The 18,177-nt window shown below is 48.3% G+C and overlaps 1 protein-coding gene across 1 annotated transcript in view; it reads left to right on the top strand.

Moving 5' to 3' along the window:
• TTC17 (tetratricopeptide repeat domain 17) overlaps positions 1 to 18,177 on the top strand; it is a 105,522-nt gene that overhangs the window by 63,762 nt on the left and 23,583 nt on the right. The window contains 2 exon segments of the mRNA XM_030560002.1: positions 13,910 to 14,083; positions 16,653 to 16,903. Of these exon segments, the coding sequence (XP_030415862.1) occupies positions 13,910 to 14,083; positions 16,653 to 16,903 (425 nt within the window).

Raw genomic sequence — 18,177 nt, 5'->3', positions numbered from 1 at the left:
AAGCCCCATGATCATAGCATCTTTCTTTATCCAATCCCTTCCCTGCTGCTCGTTTCCTTTATTCATGGTAGCTCATCTCAAGACTAGACTGCGAGCTCTCTAGGGCAGGGGCCTTGTTTTGCGCATCTTTGGGTGCTGTAAAATAACAAACTATAACCTCTTCAATGTCAGTCCTGGAGCAGGATTCCCTGTGACCATTTCAGGAAGGCTAGGTCATACCGTCAGACTCCCTGGTGACGCTGTAGTCCCAGCCTGCTCAGTAAGTGTGTCTGTCTTTGTGCTCTCTGCTAACAGAACTCAGGATGGTGAGTTTTTTAATATTGTAAATATGTATTGCTCTATAAAGAAACACTAGGCAACACAGTGCCAAATGAGATGGTGTGGATGCTGCTAGGTGTTTTTTGGCCAAATCCCAGCTAATGTTAAATGAGCGTGGCTGCACTGAAGTCACTGGAGCTATGCTGTTTTATTCCATCTGAGGCTCTGGTCCTTTATTCTCTAGTTTCTGCAAAGACTATTTGTTTTTAAGTAAAATTGCACACTATTCAGTTAATTTAATTAATAATGCTATCTTATACTACTAGAGTGTCTTCACTCCAAAGATGTCAAGTGTCAGAGGGCTAGCTGTGTTAGTCTGAATCTGTAAAAAGCGGCAAAGGGTCCTGTGGCACCTTATAGACTAACAGATGTATTGGAGCATATGCTTTCATGGGTGAATACTCAGACATGCATCTGACGAAGTGAGTTTTCATCCCTAAAGCTTATGCTCCAATACTCCCGTTAGTCTATAACGGGTCCCCAACGCAGTGCCCATGGCCGCATCTAAATGTGACTGCATCCTGGCTGGTGGTCGAGCATCCGCCAAAATTTGACAGCATTTCAGTGGTGACGCCTCTGGGTGATGCCGCTTGCCACCGACAAGCGGCGTCATCAAGAGGCGTGATCGCCAAATTTCAGCGGCATTTTGGCAGATGCTCGACTGCTGCCACAGTCCGGTTGGGGACCACTGGTCTATAAGGTGCCACAGGACTCTACTGCTTTTCACTCCAAAGGGTCTCAACGTGCTTTGTAACCAAAATGGCATACAAAAGTAAATCACCCATAACTGAAAAGTAGGTTGAAAAGTGGGATGAAAAGTAGCAGCTGTTTAATAGTGCACAAAATTTTAAGAAACTGAATATCATATCCACCTGAAACTGCAGGAAGTATTCAGAGATGCAGAATGTAATCACCCGAATCATAACCACTAGATATAGCACTGCAACTCTTATAGGAGGTGCTGTGGGAATCTTAATTACTGTAAGAGGTCAAGGCCTTAATTTTATATCTCACCTGAAAGATGTCACCTCTAGCAGCACAACTGCTCCTAACATTATGCTGGGACGTTGGTTCAGTATTGATGTAGAGAAGAGTGCCACCAACTGAATCACGCATACCACTTACTGCACCATCCATGGAGATCGCCTCTCCAAGTGCTTGCTGGATCAAAAACCTGGATAATTTGAGACTGCCAGAATTACCACCCAAAATGGTATTTTTGATGGTAGGATCACTAGTACTAAATTACATTATAAACTCTTTGAGGCATGAACCATATCTTCCATCCTGCTTGTTCTGTAAAGCACCAAACACACTTCTGGGCCTGTAAACAGGATAAATGATATATTGTGTTGAAATTTCAGTAGTATGGTGGCTATATCTAAAACCTTCAGTTTTAAATTTTAATTTGTAGACACCCTAGTAGTGAGTGTCTCCTTAAACCTTCCTGAGATCCATGAATTTTCACTAGTTTTCGTGTGAGACTGAGTAATGTACATGTTCTCTCTCTTACTGTTAGCTGGCAATACACTATGTAATCATGTGGTTCTATATAGGCAATTGGTAGTGAGGTTAAACAGGATGCAGTTTATAGTGTAACATTCCTCAAATACTTACAATTGGACTTGCCTATCTACCGAGTAGCATCTCCATCTCTGGGAAGCATAGGGGTGTGCTGTTCTGACAGTGAAAGAAACACTTGAGCTTTGCAGTAGAACTATACTAAATTTGCTGCTAGGTGTACTATATTGTGGAACTAAACCCAAGTGCACAAGTATGGGATTAATTTTCTTTTATTAGCACTTGCATCAGTTTGTTCTGTACCCTGACACACACACACTAGATTGCCTTGCCGCTGTGCTGGGGTTGTCTGGTTACACTGCAGTGGTTTTATTTAACAAGGAAACCCTTGTTCTCAGACACCTTAGCTCGGTAAAGTAATAAGTCGGGTAAAGTAATAAGTCGGGCCCCCCAAAATCTTGATTTTAAAAATTAATGCAGGTTGGGTCCTTGTTGTTTGACTTGTGGTGATGGTGGAACCTTTATAGTTCATGTTTGCAAGCATTTCTTTGCAGCCATGAGTACTGGAAACTTTAATTGTATTTTTTAATGAAAGCTGAGATTCTTATGTAATCACATGAAGCCAGGAGCTGGGACTTAAGAAAAACACTACATGTCATGAGACTCATGATAAAATATTGAATTCTGGCAACATTGTAATCTGTGAACCAAAAAGCCAAGAATAAAAACACAACATAGATTCCATTCCTTTAATTAACTGCATGCTTTAAAAATGAAAACCTGTATATGTTTTCACTTTGATTCACTTACATTGTTACTAGCCCAAGGCTGGGGGATGCTATATGGGAATCAGGCTGTGAAAATAAGCAGTGTGCCATTGCTGTCAATGGTGAGTATAATGCAAGATGTAAACAAACAGCATTACTGGTGACTAATTTAGATTTTATGATATCTGAGTTTGAATCACTTCATTACTGTTAATGTCAAAAGTTTGACTCCATGGTTGAGTCCCTTCTGAACACTTCCATGAGACCCACAAGGCATAAGCCAACAGTAATCATTAATGAAAACCTCTGTACTTTCCAAGTCATCCAGTCTTTTATGCTTATGAGTTCTTTGGGGCAGGGACTGTCTTTGTGTTTGATTCTATACTGTTCACAAAAAAAGTTTTTGACTTAACAAATAAGAGATGGATATTTTGCCCCAAATATGATTTTTATCTTCTAGCGAAGCCTGGTTACTTGAGTTGCAGTTTATAATACACATACAACTCTTAGCTCTTCCCAGGATGGGATGATGAGTGCTTGACCTTTCAGCAACTCCTCCCCTTCTCCTACTCCCTACCCTTTTTCTATCACCACACATGCACAAAAGTGCATTCCAATCGCTGCTAGAGGCTGATGTCATCCTTTCCCGTTTTCCTCTTTGTTTCTGTACTACTCTTTTCCTTCCTTCCTTTTCTTTTCAGTGCTGTTTATCTCCTTGTGCTAAGTAGAATGGAGGATCTAACAGGTCTTCTCCCTATTGTTTAAAATTTTTATTACAGTAATACCCAGAGGCCCCGATCAGGATCAGGACTGCATTGTAGTACGTACTCTACAACCACAAGCACAGTTGTCTCCAAAGTAATTGCAATGTAAAACGATATAGGGAGTGTTTCATTGTTTTGATACTTGATATATTTGTTACTAAGTGCCACCTATCCCCTTTTGGCATGACAGGAAATGTTTAGGAGGGATTAAATGGAGGAGAGGGCGTTACAGATCAATTAAAAGAGGACTGTCTAACATCTCTGATCCCTTCCCTTTCTTCGTGGTACTCCTGTATGCATTCTCCGCTGCTGCCCTACAAACAGTTTGGCTCATTGAGTGATGGCCCTGACTTCAGGGTATCCCAGTCAATCAGGAACTCCTACTATGGTAATGAGGGCATGTAAGTTCCTAGTTAGATACCTTCTCTCTTCAGAGTATTTGCATACTGCAGTTCTATTAATTCAAATGAAATGTGCCTCTTCTGTTTAGCATTTGAAATCATGCTAGTGTCAACCATGATTACACATGGTTGTTTCTAGCACCCTTTACCAGGTAGGTTGAGACTTTCATCTGGAAAAACTATGCCCTGAACATGAATTTTATAGCGTGGGGAATGAGGAGGGAAACTCTTCCCACACTTATCAGGGAACTAGTATAAGCAACAGCCATAATTATTGCTAGCCTAGTGTTCATCACTGGATGCCAACGGCCTATCAATGAATTGCAGGGATGGAAGGAAAATAAACACAGATGTGGCAACTAACAGAACATCAGTGCAACTGATATACACTCCTACTCACAAGTGACTTTCAAATCAAATCACTGAGGATTCCCATACTTAATGTGTCCCTGATTTTCCCATTAAATTGACTCAATTTATAGGTAAAGAGCTTCCCCCTAACCCTCCACTTTCTAGCTCTGCAAAGTTAGCTTGACTTGAAGAATCAATTTGGGCTTTTTTTCCCCCTCCTCTTACATCAAAACCTATAATAAAGGCCTGGAAGGCCAAATTATGACCTCATGTCACCTATGCAACCTCTTTATTGTCAGTGTAACACAGATGTAACTGACTGGAACTTAGTAAACAATTCTGTTGGTATCACACACGGTAGAATAGAATCCAGTGTGTTCTGCCTGAGCTTTATCAGCAGCAGCTCCACACACACAACAGGTCTGCTGAGTAAGAAAGTGACATTTTTATAGTCACTTTTCAGAGTAACTAGTTTAAAAAAAAACAAAACTTTATTGCACATCTCTAGGTCACTAGTTTTCATATAATATCAGCGTTGTGAAGATCTGTGAAGAAATAGCAAAACCCATCACTCAAAATTCAGATAGACACCCCTGGGAAACTAGAATCGGGAAAGGTTGGAAATGTACATCTGGGTTTTGGTCAGGAACTGTCTTTAATCTGTCTGTACAGTGCCTGATGCAATGGAGTTCTGATCTGTGACTAGGGCTCCTAGATCTTATAGTAATATAAATAATTAATAATAAAAGTCTACAGCCCATGAATGATCACATGCTTGTGGGCTATGTTAGTATCTTTTAGTCCATTTTTCTAACCCCATGTTCTCCAGTTATTCTTCTGGCAACCATCATTGGCGACAAAGGATTTAAAGTTCTAACTTGAGACTTTTCACCAGCATCAGTAACTTGATCCAGTCTGCAAAGATCTTTGGTTTCAACCAGCTTCTCTTCGCCGGTGATGCCAGGCAACTGGAAGCAGTAATTAAAAAAATTAGGCCACTTGGCTTTCTATATATAGCAGCACTTCTGATCCCAAGAAACGAGCACTCTCACGCAGTCTGTTTTTAGCTGTCAGTGTTTGTAAATTAATATTGATGTTAGTCTTAAGTAATTCTTTTAAATGTCTTAGTATTTTTCCCTAGCTGTTCCTAGCTTTTTTATTTTAAAATAGTAGTTTAAAAAAACACCCTGTCTGTACCTCAGTCTTTTCTGCTTTCTTCTTCATCAGAATGCTAAGTTGACCAGGATTCCCTCCGCTGAAGGGCATCATATTCTTAGAATGCACCTGACTTGCATCAAAGTCAGTCTGGTTTTGATGTCAGCCAGAAGGACTAATTTCAGCTTTGGGATCCTGTGTACACCACTTCTTATAAATTACACATGAAGCTCTCTGCATATTGCAGAGATTTAAAAAGATGAAACCAATTAAATTTTCATTGACGGGGGGAGTAGAAGGGGAAAAAGGCAGAGATCCAATGACTGATGGAAGAAGTAAAATGTGAAAACCAGAAAGAATTTAATTGTATGGCAGATGTTAAAGCAGTTTATAAAGTTTAGTCTTTCCATTTTGTTTCATCATTCACCCATTTAATAAAATCTAGTTTAGCCAACATCTCAGTATACAGCTGAAAAGCTAAAGAGCAGTAAATATTTACTGTCACTAGGAGGCTTACAGATCTGGCGTGTGTGTGCGCGCATGCGTGCGCCTTCCCAGTAAAAATGTGTGAACTGATTTTCAGAGGTTCTGATCACCCACAATTCCCACTGTTTCAGTGGGACCTGTGAGTATTCAGTACCTCTGAAAATCAAATTATTGGATTTTTTTTCTACATAGAGAAATTCTAAGGTTCCAGTATCAAAGATTAAGCTTTGAAACAGCATGATCTGTTCCATGTTTTTTCAGTCTGGAACTCACAACCATCCTCCCTTTCTGTGTGTCTGTCTTTGTCAGAAGGAGATCCTAAAACTGTACGCAAAAGGTTGAAAACCACTGATCTATTCAGGAGCTTATTACCACACCCATCACTGTGGAATCAGTGCACTTTCCATAATGCATTAAGCAATGTGACTAGCATCTTTGAGGACAGAGTTGGGGACTGAGCCTCAGGACTCCTGCATTTCCAACTCTGCCGCTGATTCACTACTTCACCTCCTAAGTATATTCATCTGTAAACAGAATGCAATAATTCTTACCTCACAAGAGACAAAAAGGAAGGTCCAGTGGTTAGGACACTAGCAGGGGCAGCTCCAGGCCCTAGTACACCCAGCGCGTGCTTGGGGCAGCAAGCCGCGGGGGGTGCTCCGCCAGCTCCGCGAGGGCGGCAGGCAGACTGCCTTCGGCAGCTTGCCTGAGGAGGGTCTGCTTGTCCCGCAGCTTCAGCAGACCTCCCTCAGGCGTGCCTGTGGAGGGTCCACTGGTCCCGCGACTTCGGAGGACCCGCGAGAGGTCCGCTGAAGCCGCAGGACCAGTGGACCCTCAGCAGGCAAGCCGCCGAAGGCAGCCTGCCTGCCATGCTTGGGGCAGCAAAATGCCTAGAGTCACACCTGGACACTAGTCTGAAACTTAGAAAACCTAGGCTCAGTTCCCTATTCCAATGCAGATTTCCTTTGTCATTTAGTCTCTCTGTGCCTCAGTTCCCCAGCCGTGGTAAAATGGTAATAATAGCACTTTGCTCCCTCACAGGGGTTTTGTGAAGGGTGGGCATTTGATTCCTTACATTGATAGGTTAAATATGCTAGGTGCTCAGATATTACTGTAATGAGGGTTAGATAACTGCATAAGGTAGAAAGGTTGAGATTTACTGTTACTTAACATTGGTAAAGCATTTGAGATCTGCAGGTGAAATGTACTTTAGACATTGAAAATGCTGTTACAAGTTTGTGGTTAGATTCTTAAGTGGCTACTCTTTATTTCAGCCTGTTCTTCTTCGAGTGATTGCTCACATCCATTCCAGTTAGGTGTGCGCGCCGCGCGTGCACGTTCGTCGGAAACTTTTTTACCCTAGCAACTCCAGTGGGCCGGCAGGTCGCCCCCTAGAGTGGCGCCGCCATGGCGCTCTATATATACCCCTGCCGGCCCGCCCGCTCCTCAGTTCCTTCTTACCGCCGTGTCGGTCGTTGGAACTGTGGAGCGCGGCATAGCTGTCCTCCACGTCCCTAGCTCTCCTAGTTTTCAATCGCTTATCTCTAGTTCTATATAGTTGTTAATTAGTGTTGTTAAGTAAATAGTTTAGTCAATAGTTGTTAAATAGTTCTTGGCCGGGGGCTTAGCCCTTCCCGGCACCCGGCGCCAGGCTCATGCCTGTTTCGCCGGGCTTCAAGCAGTGTGCGGCCTGCAAGAAGCCCATGCCCACCAGCGATCCCCACGAAGCGTGCCTGAAGTGCCTCGGGGAATCGCACAGGTCTGACAAGTGCCGCATCTGTAAGGCTTTCAAGCCGAGGACAAAAAAGGAGAGAGATCAGAGGCTCCGAACTCTCCTAATGGAGGCGGCACTTGACCCGTCGACTTCGCGGGCCGTGGTCTCGGCACCGGCACCGGATCGCTCCGGCACCGAGAAGACTCCTCGGCACCGACCTTCTCCGGCACCGGAATCACAGCCTAGGCCGTCGAAGTCTGCTACTCCGGCCAGGCAGACCCGGCTTGAGCGCCCGGCCTCGACATCGGCCGCGGCACCGCCGGCACCGTCAGCACCGTTGACTCCGGGCCCGGCGGGTCCGTTGAGTCCGGTGCCGCCGAGCTCCCCCATGAGATCTGGGGTTGAGATAGTGGTCCCATCAACACCGGAGACCTTCGCCTCGGCTCGGGACCTGATTGCCCTGACGGAGCCCACTCGGCTGCCACCCCCGGTACCTCCGGTGCGGGTCGTGTCCAGGGGCAAGCCCATGATGTCGGCGCCGCCCAGAGACAGTCCTTCGCCATCTAGGTCCCGACGTCTTGGGCGCTCCAGATCCCGACGCCGCTCGCAGTCCCGGCACCGCTCCCCTCAGCGGCACCGGTCGCACTCGCGGCAACGGTCGACCTCCAGACGGTCGCGGTCAAGCTCCAGTCGGCGTCACCGGCACCGCGACTCCAGGAGCACGTCCCATCGCTACTCGCCGCACCGGTCGACCTCCCGGCACCGAGCTGGTGGCAGGTCCCGGTCTCGGTCGACCTCCCGGCGCCGAGCCGGTGGTAGGTCCCGGTCGACCTCCCGGCACCGAGCCGGTGGCAGGTCCCGCTACCGAAGCGACACCCGGTACCGATCAGGATCCCGGCACCGTGACAGATCCAGGTCCCGGTCCCGATCCCGGCACCGATACGACTCCCGGCACCGGTCCCCGGCACCGAGACGATCCTCCGTGCCGACCCGCGCCGGCCCGTACCATCCGGGGTCGGCCCCGCCGTGGCCCTCGAGACAGCCGTCCGTATCTTCGCAGGCGGACAGTGCGTATGCGCTCGGCACCGACCGGCAGGCGGCGCTCTTCGGGGATCCGCCGCTGGAAGACCAAGGCCCACCACAGTGGGGATTCTGGACACCCTGGGCATACCATCAGGCCCAGGGCCCCCAGCAGCTCCCTCCCACACCGGCGAATGCGGAGCGTAGGGCCCCTGAAGCCTCCTTGTCTCGCCCCCCTCCCTCCCCGGAGGCGGAGGAAGGGTCCAAACAGCAGGACTCCGCTGTGGCTCCGGAGGTAGAGGCGAGGGCTGAGGAAGACCCCCAGTTGGACACTATCGTGCCTGGGGTCTCCTCATCCTCCTCCCCGGATGAGGCGGTGGCGGGTACCTCCTCCAACAGTCCCCCCCCGCTGGATCTCAGGGCGCACCAGGACCTCCTCAGGCGGTTGGCCCAAAACCTGAGTCTGCAGGCAGAGGAGGTCTCGGAGATAGAGGACCCGATTGTTACCATCCTCTCTTCGGATGCTCCCACCAGGGTCGCCCTGCCCTTTGTACGGACCATTCAGGCCAATGCCAATACTATCTGGCAGTCCCCGGCCTCTATCCCTCCGACAGCGAAAGGAGTCGAGAGAAAGTACATGGCCCCTTCCAAGGGGTATGAATACTTGCACGTTCACCCGACTCCCGGTTCACTGGTGGTGCAGTCGGTGAACGATAGGGAGCGTCACGGCCAGGAGGCTCCGGCCCCCAAATCCAGAGAGGCCAGGCGGATGGACCTCCTTGGCCGTAAGGTATATTCGGCTGGGGCCCTGCAGCTCAGGGTCTCTAATCAGCAGGCCCTGCTGAGCAGGTACGCTTTTAACTCCTGGGTGGCAGTGGACAAATTTAAAGAGCTGCTGCCACAGGATGCTCGCCAGGAGTTTACGGCCATCCTGGACGAGGGCAAAAAGGTCGCGCGCACGGCCTTACAAGCATCCTTGGACGCTGCGGACTCGGCTGCCCGTACCCTCGCGTCGGGAGTTACGATGCGTCGCATCTCCTGGCTGCAGGTTTCCGGCCTTCCGCCAGAGCTCCAGCACACGATACAGGACCTTCCTTTCGAAGGCCAGGGCCTGTTTTCGGAAAAGACAGACCCCAGACTCAAGAGTCTGAAGGACAACCGGGTCATTGCGCGGTCCCTCGGGATGCACACCCCCGTGACGCAGCGTAGACCCTTTAGGCCACAGCAGCAGCCGTACCGTAGGCCGTTTTCCCAGTTCCGCCAGCGGCAGGACCCTTACAGGCGCCGCGGCAGGAACGGCAGGCGCAGGCAGTCTGGGAACCAAGGGGGGGGCAGAACCAAGGCTCCTCGAAACCCCCGCCTGGTCCTAAGCCTTCATTTTGAAGGTGCGCCCGAGGGCGCTGTAGCAGTTTCCCCTATGGATCCTTTCCCCCCGTTTTCAAACCGCCTTTCGTTTTCCTCCCGGCGTGGTCCCAAATAACATCGGACCGCTGGGTCTTAAACCTGGTGCAGACGGGATACCGCCTGCAGTTTGTTTCGTTTCCTCCTTCCCGCCCTCCTTCCTCGTCCCTCTTCAGGGACCCCTCTCACGAGCAATTCCTTCGACAGGAGGTGCAGACGCTCCTCAGCAAAGGAGCCATAGAGGCGGTTCCGGAAAACGAGAAAGGCAAGGGGTTTTATTCCCGCTACTTTCTGATCCCCAAGGCCAAGGGGGGCCTCAGGCCTATCCTCGACCTGCGAGAACTCAACAAATACCTCGTGAAGTTGAAGTTCCGCATGGTATCCCTGGGGACCATTATTCCATCCCTGGATCCGGGAGACTGGTACGCCGCCCTCGACATGCAGGACGCGTATTTTCATATTGCCATTTGGCCGCGCCACAGACGCTTTCTCCGCTTCGTTGTGGGGGCTCTTCATTATCAGTTTGCAGTCCTCCCTTTCGGCCTGTCCACGGCCCCAAGGGTGTTTACAAAATGCATGGCAGTTGTCGTGGCGCATCTTCGACGCAACCGTGTCCACGTGTTCCCTTATCTGGACGACTGGTTGATTCGGGGCACGTCGGAGCAGCAGGTCAGCAGCCATGTCCGCCTGATCACCGCCGTATTTGCAAGTCTGGGCCTCTTGATAAACACAGACAAATCCACTCTGAGGCCCACGCAAAAGGTGGAATTTATCGGGGCGGTCTTGGACGCCACGATGGGCAGGGCCTCGCTGCCTCTGCAACGGTTCCAGACCATGGCGGCGATCGTACAGCGTTTGCGGTCAGCCCCGTTGACGTCAGTAAGGACATGTCTAACCCTGTTAGGCCACATGGCAGCGTGCACTTTTGTGACCGGCTACGCTCGGCTCCACATGAGGCCTCTCCAGCTGTGGCTTATCAGCCGTTACAGGCCGCAAAGGCAACCTTTAGACATGTTAGTCACAATCCCCCAGAAGGTCTTGGACTCTCTCGGCTGGTGGTTGGACCAGTCCGTGATATGTGCGGGTCTTCCCTTTCACCCCTCTCAGCCATCGGTATCCCTGACAACGGATGCCTCAGATCTAGGCTGGGGGGCCCACCTGGGGACCCTGCGGACACAGGGCCTGTGGTCCCAGGAGGAGGTGGGGCTCCACATCAACATACGGGAGTTGAGAGCGGTCCGCCTTGCTTGTCAAGCGTTTTGTCATCAGCTTCAGGGTCGTTGTGTCGCCGTGTTTACGGACAACACGACGACGATGTACTATATCAACAAGCAGGGCGGCACCAGGTCCTCCTCCCTGTGCCACGAGGCGATACGTCTCTGGGACTTTTGCGTAGCCCACTCCGTTCACCTCAGGGCTTCCTTCCTCCCTGGAGTACGGAACACTCTGGCAGATCGACTGAGCAGATCCTTCCTGTCGCACGAGTGGTCCCTTCGCCCGGATGTCGCTCTCTCCATTTTCCGGAGGTGGGGTTATCCCCGGGTGGACCTCTTTGCGTCCAGGGGGAACAGGAAGTGCCCAGCATTCTGCTCCTTTCAGGGCAGGGAACCGGGGTCGATAGGGGACGCCTTCCTCATCCGGTGGTCGACCCACCTATGCTATGCATTTCCCCCGTTCCCTCTAGTCCACAAGGTCCTCCTGAAGGTGCGCAGGGACAAGGCGCTCGTGATCATGGTAGCCCCGGCGTGGCCCAGGCAGCACTGGTACTCCATGCTGCTGGACTTGGCCATAGCCGACCCAGTTCCCCTGCCCCTTCATCCGGACCTGATTACCCAGGACCACGGGACCCTTTGTCACCCAGACCTGCAGTCGCTGCACCTAGCGGCGTGGCTCCTGCGTGGCTGACTGGCCCAGAGCTGCGATGCTCCACGCCTGTGAGAGAGGTGCTCTTGAGCAGCAGGAAACCGTCCACAAGAGCCACGTATTCAGCGAAATGGAAGCGCTTCTCCTGTTGGTGCGTAGAGAGAAATCTCCGCCCTATGGAAGTTTCGGTTTCCGAAATATTAGACTACGTTTTGTCCCTCAAAGGGCAAGGTCTGGCCTTATCGTCGTTGCGAGTCCACCTAGCTGCTATCTCCACCTTTCACCCGGGTGCGGACGGTCGCTCCGTTTTTTCTCACCCGACGGTGTCGAGATTCCTTAAAGGGCTGGAACGTTTATTCCCTAACGTCCGTCCCCCTGCTCCCACCTGGGATCTTAACCTGGTGTTGTCCCGACTCATGGGGCCCCCCTTTGAGCCGTTAGCTACTTGCTCCCTGCTCTACCTCTCTTGGAAAACTGCCTTTCTAGTGGCTGTCACCTCAGCTAGACGGGTGTCGGAGCTCCGAGCTCTTGTGGTAGACCCCCCATATACGGTCTTCCACAAGGACAAGGTGCAGCTGAGACCACACCCTGCTTTTCTGCCCAAGGTGGTCTCAGCCTTCCATGTCAACCAAGAGATTTTCCTTCCGGTTTTTTTCCCAAAACCTCACTCCTCAGGCAGGGAGCAGCAGCTCCACTCGCTGGATGTCCGTAGGGCTCTCGCGTTCTACATAGACAGGACTAAGCCCTTCCGAAAATCCCCCCAGCTTTTCGTGGCGGTAGCAGATCGTATGAAAGGTCTTCCTATCTCCTCCCAGAGGATATCCTCTTGGGTTACGTCCTGTATCAGGACTTGTTATGACTTGGCCCATGTCCCTGCGGGCCGTGTGACTGCGCATTCTACCAGGGCGCAGGCGTCATCGCTGGCTTTCCTAGCCCGTGTGCCCATCCAGGAAATCTGTCGGGCAGCGACCTGGTCATCGGTCCACACTTTTGCTTCCCACTACGCCCTGGTCCAGCAGTCGAGGGAGGATGCGGCCTTCGGAACTGCGGTGCTCCGGGCCGCGACTTCTCACTCCGACCCCACCGCCTAGGTATGGCTTGGGAGTCACCTAACTGGAATGGATGTGAGCAATCACTCGAAGAAGAAAGACGGTTACTCACCTTTGTAACTGTTGTTCTTCGAGATGTGTTGCTCACATCCATTCCACACCCGCCCTCCTTCCCCACTGTCGGAGTAGCCGGCAAGAAGGAACTGAGGAGCGGGCGGGCCGGCAGGGGTATATATAGAGCGCCATGGCGGCGCCACTCTAGGGGGCGACCTGCCGGCCCACTGGAGTTGCTAGGGTAAAAAAGTTTCCGACGAACGTGCACGCGCGGCGCGCACACCTAACTGGAATGGATGTGAGCAACACATCTCGAAGAACAACAGTTACAAAGGTGAGTAACCGTCTTTTTTTCAGACTCTCAAGATTTAATCCTATCATTTGTTTACCCTGGGGTTGTACCTAAGGGTGTCAAGAGAGCAGTATAGTCATAGTGCAGGATAAATGGATACATTGCTCTGTCTATGCTCATTACTGTCTTTCCTTCTGGGTCTGACTTTTTTGAAATTTCTCCCAGACATTTTGTGTAGTCCTTTTATGTCTTCAATGAGTTCTGTGCTTCCAAATCTGTAGGTCGACACCAAGGAGTTCTGAATTTTGAGTTAAATTCTCAACTTAATGAATTTATGATTTTGGCTTATGTTAATAGTAATAACGTGACTAAATCGTGCTTCAGAAATATACATCCAAGTTAGCACCCAGTGTTTTTTCTCCTCAGGTACTAGTTGCTCCAGTAGTCTTCCAAGAGAAGAAACTGGGTTACTAATGAAAGAGAAAATCAGAGTAGATTAAGCATCTGAGATACTTTTAGTGGCCTGATCTAGCAAAGTGCTTAGCACTCTGCACTCCCACTAAATTCTCACTGAGCTGAGATACCTTGTAAGATAGGCTTATTTGTCTCTATGTAGGAGAAGGAAAATGGTGAAATGTCATCTCTGGGTTGTTGCTTCTGCACCTTAATAATTCAGGGTTTGTATTAGATGTGTCCAGAGGAAGCTGTTTTATAATGTGTGTGTGTATATATCTTTCTCTGTTTTTTTTAAAGGCCACTGTCATGAAAGAAACCCTGATGGCAGCCATGACAAGCAGAAGTACTTTGTTGACCCCCAAGAGTCTGTAATAACAGCTGAGGAAGAAAACTCTGAGGGAGATATAGAAGAAGATCCAGAAGCCTTTGTTCAGAGTTCAACAGGAGACCCTACCTCCCTGAGACTGGAAAGTAAGTCAGCCTTGGAATTTCGGTGCATGTTTGGACAATGAGCCACTTTCTACACTTCAAGCCTGGCTTCCTCTTCAAAACAGCTGTTTTGCTTCCTATAGATGTGCTCTCCAGTTTTGCTTGCCTCAAGGATGAAACACCTATGACAAGACATAAGAGAGGCTATTTCTTAATTCAGTTGATTTCTTATTTGATCTTTCGAGTCCGTCGCAAATGGCAGACAAAGGTGCTGCAGACCAAGACTATAACTGAGTTTTTTACCTCTCAAGTGCTTCATTTCTTTTAGTTTTGTGTGGGCAAAAACAGAGCCTGTATACAATACTCTCACTTACTGGAACATGACTTGTTTCTCAAACGGCTGCTCCTCCCAAAGTGAAATAAAAAGAAAACCTTTAAGAAGTTATAAAGTTTTTTTTAAAATAATGTGTGAAGCATCTTTGATACATTCTGCCTCTTTAATGCAAGTTTTACTAGGGGTATACTGTATAAGGCCTTAAAGCAATCGCCTGCATGACACACAAGTTAGAGAATTATGTACATTAATATTTAACGCCCTTCAGATTTTGAGAGCCTTGGACAGCAATACTGGTGAGTTTTCCCCCCGTTTACTTTCCCTAATGAAACACAGTAGTAATGAGGTAAACGCCTGTGTAACAGGGTTGGGACTCACCACCTGGTGCCTCCCGCTGGTGACTCTGGGAATTAGCTCTGTCCAGTGGAGCGCTCCCTCCTTGTGGTCTCCTGTCTGTCATCTCACCCTCAGTTGGCATCTCTGGACCCGCGTTGCTCCATGCTTGGCAGCGTCCTCTTCAGGACCACTGCCCTCCGGCAGTGCCCTTTAGTCCATCCACACCTCCTTCCAGGATGGAGGGGCGGGGGGTAGTTGATCAGCAGTCTCTCTATGGCCCAGCCACCATGTCCAACCACACATCCTAAAGTCTAATCCCTCTTGTCAGGGATCCAGCATAGTCTATGATGGCTGCTCCCTATGGCCGATGGCTGGGTGTACTGCAAGGAGGAAGGAGGGGACCCAGGCCCGCCCTCTACTCTGGGTCCCGGCCCAGGGACCCTCTGGCAGCAGCCTTGTTGTCCTCCTTCTCTCCCTTTGTCTGTCTGCTTCCCTGGGCCATTTCCCCTATGGCACCTTGCACCCGCTAGACCCTTCCCTTCAGGGCCGGCAGCCTGGCAGGCTACAGGCTAGAGCTCCCTTTTGCTCTCCAAGCCTGGCCAGTACTGCGCTGTCCGCAAGGCTAGTCTCCCACCTTTAGAGACTGACCTTCCCCTCTCAAAGGCCTGGGAAAGACTGACTGCCCTCTTCCTGGGCAGCCTTCTTATAGGGCTGAGCCTGGCCCTGATTGGCTCACAATAAGCCCTTCTTTAATTGGCTCCCTGTCGCACAGGCGCCCTGGCCTGCTGCAGCCCACACTCTCAGCGAGTGGGGTAGTCGCCCCACTAAATGCTGAAATAGATAACATTTCACTGTGTGGCACTTGAAAACTTCTTATTTCGTCACCTTATTCCTGTTAACAGTTTTACAGGGAGAGAGAGGGAAGAGAAACAAGTAACCTTTTAAACTGATCATATTTTGTTCCCCACTCTTTTTTTCCTCAAGTCTAACAGCAAAAAGCATTAGGTTACAAGTAAAAGCCCAGAGAGTAGGGTATTGTCCAGATTTAAGGATACTATTTCCTAGAAGACACTGTTGATTTGTATACCCATCTCATGCGCACCTTGATAATTCCTGAATCAACTGTACTAGATAAAAGTGAAGAGAGGAAGACAGAGTTGGTAAGATCAGGACATGGAAAGGTTTACTCCATGTCAGTGCTCAAGCTCAGAAAGCTACAGAGAAGCAGTTATCTTCCCACTGAAACAAAGAATTGTCATGGACAGGGAGAAGAAGAATGTGAATTGATCTAGAGTTGCCCTCTTTTGAATCAGCAATCGATGAAGCATCATTATGGGAAGACCTATATTTTCATAAAGACTTTCCAATAGCTTCTGTCCAGTGAGCGAGCAGTGATCTTCCTATTCTATACTTCTGATTTTGAAAAAATAAATGAGAAACTGGTACTGAGAGCACAACTGTCATGGTCATAGCAAGGTCTACATTTCACCTAAGCCTTGTTTACTTATGTCACTTTGCAGAGTTCTTTGTGTGAATGCATGTGTTCATGGCGAGGAAGGGGATTTAGTCAAATGAAATATTTCAGTTCTGTTTGTTAAAACAAAATATTGTCATCAATCCAGCTTTCATGAACAGCCCTATAATAACAAATCAACTCAGCAACTCAACAGTTTTTAAGAACTTTAACAAGCCAGGATGTTTGAAGAAAATCAGTTTTCTGGCTCTCAACAGGTAGAAATGGTGATTTTTAAAAATTGTAGGAAGTGCCTTGCTTGAATAATCCATGGTGTTTACTTTTTTTAATTTAAGGTTTTAGATGGTCTGCATCATATTTGCACAGGTAGAAGACTTGAGGCATAGAATAGTGATATCCCTTTGTACTGCCTTTTGGTACTATTGTAACACATAATTTTGGTGACACTTATTGACATTTCGTTTCAGACACAGTTGTTGCAGAAAGCAATGACTCAGAAAGGATGGAGACTTTGAGAGATGCTCAGATGTCTGAAGAGATGTTGGCCTTGGTGGACGAGTTTGAAAATTCCTGGTCTCTTGAAGCCTTTGAGGGGGCACTGGAGGTGAAAGGTCGTCGGATGGACTTACAGGGAATCCGGGTTCTAAAGACAGGTTCTCAGAATGGACTGGCTAGCTCCTGTTTTGGAGATTGTGGAGAGGATGATGAAGCTGAATGGGTAAGAACACTCATTTGCAAGATATAATTTAGTAGTATTCATAAATCATATCCTAATTTACCATGACTGTAACAATGTTGATTTGAAGGGAGGCTGACCAGTTCAGCCTGGAATGCAGAGTCTTTAAACTCTAGGTCACCAGTCTTTCCTGGGTTGTAAATGACCAAAAGACATGACCACCTGAGAGCTGGTGGTTGGCCTGTGAGAAATAAATTGGTAGTTTCAGTCCACCTCCTAACAGACAAAACTGCCACCAGCATTGTTACTAATGTATATCTTTATTGGTAGCAAAGAGGCCAAGTATTGAATGAACCATGGAGCCTGAGTACACCTCTTATCTTTGGGGCAGTCGAGGCCCTCCTAGACGAGGGTTGAGTCTCACTGCTGGTGAATAGGAATGAAATTTGCACTGCATTGTGTAGGTAGAGGATTTCATTCTTCTGTGCTCTCAGATCTGGCACTTACCAGAACTGAATTCATTTTGATAAATACATTCATAAATTTAGAGAGACAAGGCAGCTGAAGTAACTTTTATCAGAGCTACTACTGCGATGAGAGAGCAGCTCTTGAACTCCACAAAACTCTTCTTTAGGTATTTTTCTGACCTCAAGAAGAGCTCTGTCAAATGTTAAAGCTTGTCTCTTTCACAAACAGAAGTTGATCCAATAAAATATTTTCACCACCATCTCTCACATACCGTGGGACCATGACAACAACATGAAAAACATTAATAAACAATTGTCTTTTTAAAAAAAAAAAATCTACCTTGATGCATTCAAAAAACTAAAAAATAAAATGCTATTCTGCTTTAACTGACCTTGGACTTTTATCCCCCCAATGGCAAATTAGTATAAAAGGAAGGGTACAATATTAACTGAAAGGTCTAGTTAGTTGAAGATACCTGATGTCCATTTTGATGATGCTAAAAACAGAACAAAAAGTAAAGTGTTCCAGTTCTGTAGCAATTAAATGGACTTTCTCTCTCACATGCTGTCATGGTATATTTCCCCAATCTGAACCTTAGAGTCCAAAAGTAGAGGTACCAGCATGAATTCCTCTAAGCTTAATTACCAGCTTAGATCTGATAAGCTGCCACCAATCAGGAATTCCAGTGCCTGATACACCCGGGGTCCCCAGGGAAGGTTTTGGGGGGACCAAAGACCCAGACCCCCTGGATCTTAACACAAGGAAAGTAAACCCCTTTCCTCACCATTGCCTTTCCTAGGATTTCCCTCCCTGGGTTACCCTGGAAGATTACCATGATTCAAACTCCT

This window comes from Gopherus evgoodei, chromosome 4, assembly GCF_007399415.2.
Source record: "Gopherus evgoodei ecotype Sinaloan lineage chromosome 4, rGopEvg1_v1.p, whole genome shotgun sequence".
Classification (NCBI taxonomy): Eukaryota; Metazoa; Chordata; order Testudines; family Testudinidae; genus Gopherus; species Gopherus evgoodei.
Note: the sequence above shows the minus strand (reverse complement) of the source record. Positions and strands in the feature narration are given on the sequence as shown.